At 46.2% G+C, this 2,492-nt stretch overlaps 1 protein-coding gene across 1 annotated transcript; it reads left to right on the forward strand.

The window, feature by feature from the left end:
• Window positions 1–512: 512 nt before the first annotated feature.
• ptger4a (prostaglandin E receptor 4 (subtype EP4) a) lies at window positions 513–2,262 on the forward strand (the record flags this gene model as incomplete). Its single annotated transcript, XM_080499987.1, has 3 exons — window positions 513–1,295; window positions 1,702–2,086; window positions 2,207–2,262. 3 exons carry the CDS (start codon window positions 513–515, stop codon window positions 2,260–2,262), a joined length of 1,224 nt encoding a protein of 407 aa, XP_080356113.1.
• Between the last annotated feature and the right edge of the window lie 230 nt (window positions 2,263–2,492).

The following is a 2,492-nucleotide window of genomic DNA, read 5'->3' on the forward strand; positions in this document are numbered from 1 at the left end:
GAAGCTTGAGAGGCACTCATCCTCCCACATTTTGAGGAACCCTGGTGTAGGGATTTCCTGTGCGCTCACGTCATCCTTCATGTTGGGAAATAGGTCCAAGGCCTCAACTGAGGCACGTTGAACAGCTGATGAAGTGGAGTGAAGGGGAGGGACTAAACCCGTGGAAAGCTTGGAGGCAGAGCCTTTTTTCAATGAAGTCACTGCTGTCTTGTGCCCACTTTTATCTGTCCCCACTCATGAGTGAAATCTGCTTCTGTCTTGCACAGTCAGCTAAGGATCTAATCACAAAACCCCACTAAACTGTGAGCAGCAGGGAGCAGGATGTGCTTAAAGTTTTTCAGAAGTTAGTTGTCAGATTGGGTGAAAACAATTTCCCCCCCCCCCCCCCCATCACATTTTGAGGATGTTTCCCAGACTCCTTTTGAGTGCAAATAAGTTTTCTGCTGTGGACTGGAAGTACAGGCGTTGAGAAGATTTATTTCACTCGTCTTCAATAACATATGGACTCAACAATGAATAACCAGACTGTGACCGGGAGGACGATGGTCCCCACCATCCCGTCTCTGATGTTCATTTTCGGCGTGATTGGAAATGTCATCGCCATCGTGGTTCTGTGCAAATCTCGTAAGGAACAGAAAGAAACCACGTTTTACACGCTGGTGTGTGGGCTGGCTGTCACGGACCTGCTGGGCACACTGCTGGCCAGTCCGGTCACCATCGCCATTTACGTGAAAGGCTCGTGGCCCGGAGAAGACCCGCTGTGCCAGTACTTTGGATTCACCATGCTCTTCTTCTCCCTGGCAGGACTCAGCATCATCTGCGCCATGTCCGTGGAGAGGTACATCGCCATAAACCATGCCTACTTCTACAATGATTTTGTGGATCAGAAACTTGCTGGACTGACTCTTGTGGCGATCTACTTCTCCAATGCGTTTTTCTGCGCGCTGCCGATTATGGGTTTCGGCCAGGTAAAGAAACAATACCCGCAGACCTGGTGCTTTCTCGAATGGAGGAGCAATAAGACCAGCGACGCCGCCTACACCTACATGTACGCGGGCTTCAGCTCTCTTCTCATTCTCGTTACTGTCATCTGCAACGTGCTGGTGTGCGTGGCTCTGATTCGGATGCACCGGAGATTCGTGCGCAGGATGTCGCTGGGAACCGACCTGGGGCGCAACGTGGACCCACAGAAGAGAGGACGCAGCTTCGGGCGTCTGGCCGGTGCAGAGATTCAGATGGTCATTCTGCTCATAGGCACATCAGCAGTCGTCCTCATCTGTTCCATACCACTGGTTGTAAGTTCTTTTTTTTTTTTTTTTGCGTTGCTCTCCGTTACGCATGTTTTACGCACGATGCTTTTAGTATTTTACGCACAAAACAAAGCCGGGAAAGTGGTTAAATCAAAAAACGCTTTGCAAGGGAAGTTAAACCTGGTCATTTTTATTATGAAAAACTTTATCTCCCACTTTAAAAGCTACAGCGTAGCTATATGTTTCATGGCTCCTATTGCTGTGAAATTTGTTCGTGTGTTTATGCACTCTGATCCTGATCTACGGAGAAAACTGCAAGCATATTAAAACAATCCTTTCTCTACCAAACTTTTTTATTTTTCTTAATTTAATTTTATTACATGCCTCTCCCTCACATGCATGCACATCCAAACATGTATCTCTGAGCACAGTATTCTCATTTCCTTTTCAGGCTCAAGTGTTTCTGAACCAACTTTATAAGACTCCAGTGGAGCTGAAGCTGGAAATAAACCCTGATCTACGTGCCATACGTTTTGCCTCCTTCAACCCTATTCTGGATCCCTGGATCTACATTCTACTTCGCAAGGCTGTTCTACTCAAGCTGATTGAGAAAATCAAGTACCTATTTTGTAAAATGGGAGCAAGAGGACAACAGAGACAAGGGAACCTTCATTGTATAGATGCTCATCAGCTCTCCTCAGTCATCTCTAATAGAGATTCCCACTCAATGGTGTCAAATGACCTGCAAGACATCACCAGCAGCTCCCAGACATTTCTCTATCTGCCAGAGGGGACTGAGGTCTACACGGGGAGCTGTTACAAAGTAGACAGACTTTGTGTTTCTCAATCATCATTAATCAGAGACTCGCAAGCTTGTTATTCATGTCTGAAGTGTAATACTGGGGATCAGAGCAGAAAAGGGACAAATGTCATCCCTACTGTCTCCCGCCCAAAAGATCCACCGCTTCAGGTGACTTTAAAGACTGACACAATGAGGGAGAAGAGTATCTGACTTGACTGAAGCAGAGAGGACAATCTCATTTAGTGAAATACTTCTCCAGAAATTAACTTTTAAACCTACTGAAGACCAGGGCACATTAAATTAACAAATAACTCTTCTTGTGAAGGTGTGCACGCGCGGGGAGAAAAACTACACGCGTCAGTGTCCCATATTGTTTTATCACACAGCTACCTCAGGCATGACTATCTCACACTCTATGAGCAATTCTTTTGTCATTTTGT

Source organism: Blennius ocellaris, assembly GCF_963422515.1.
Source record: "Blennius ocellaris genome assembly, chromosome: 7".
Lineage (NCBI taxonomy): Eukaryota > Metazoa > Chordata > Actinopteri > Blenniiformes > Blenniidae > Blennius > Blennius ocellaris.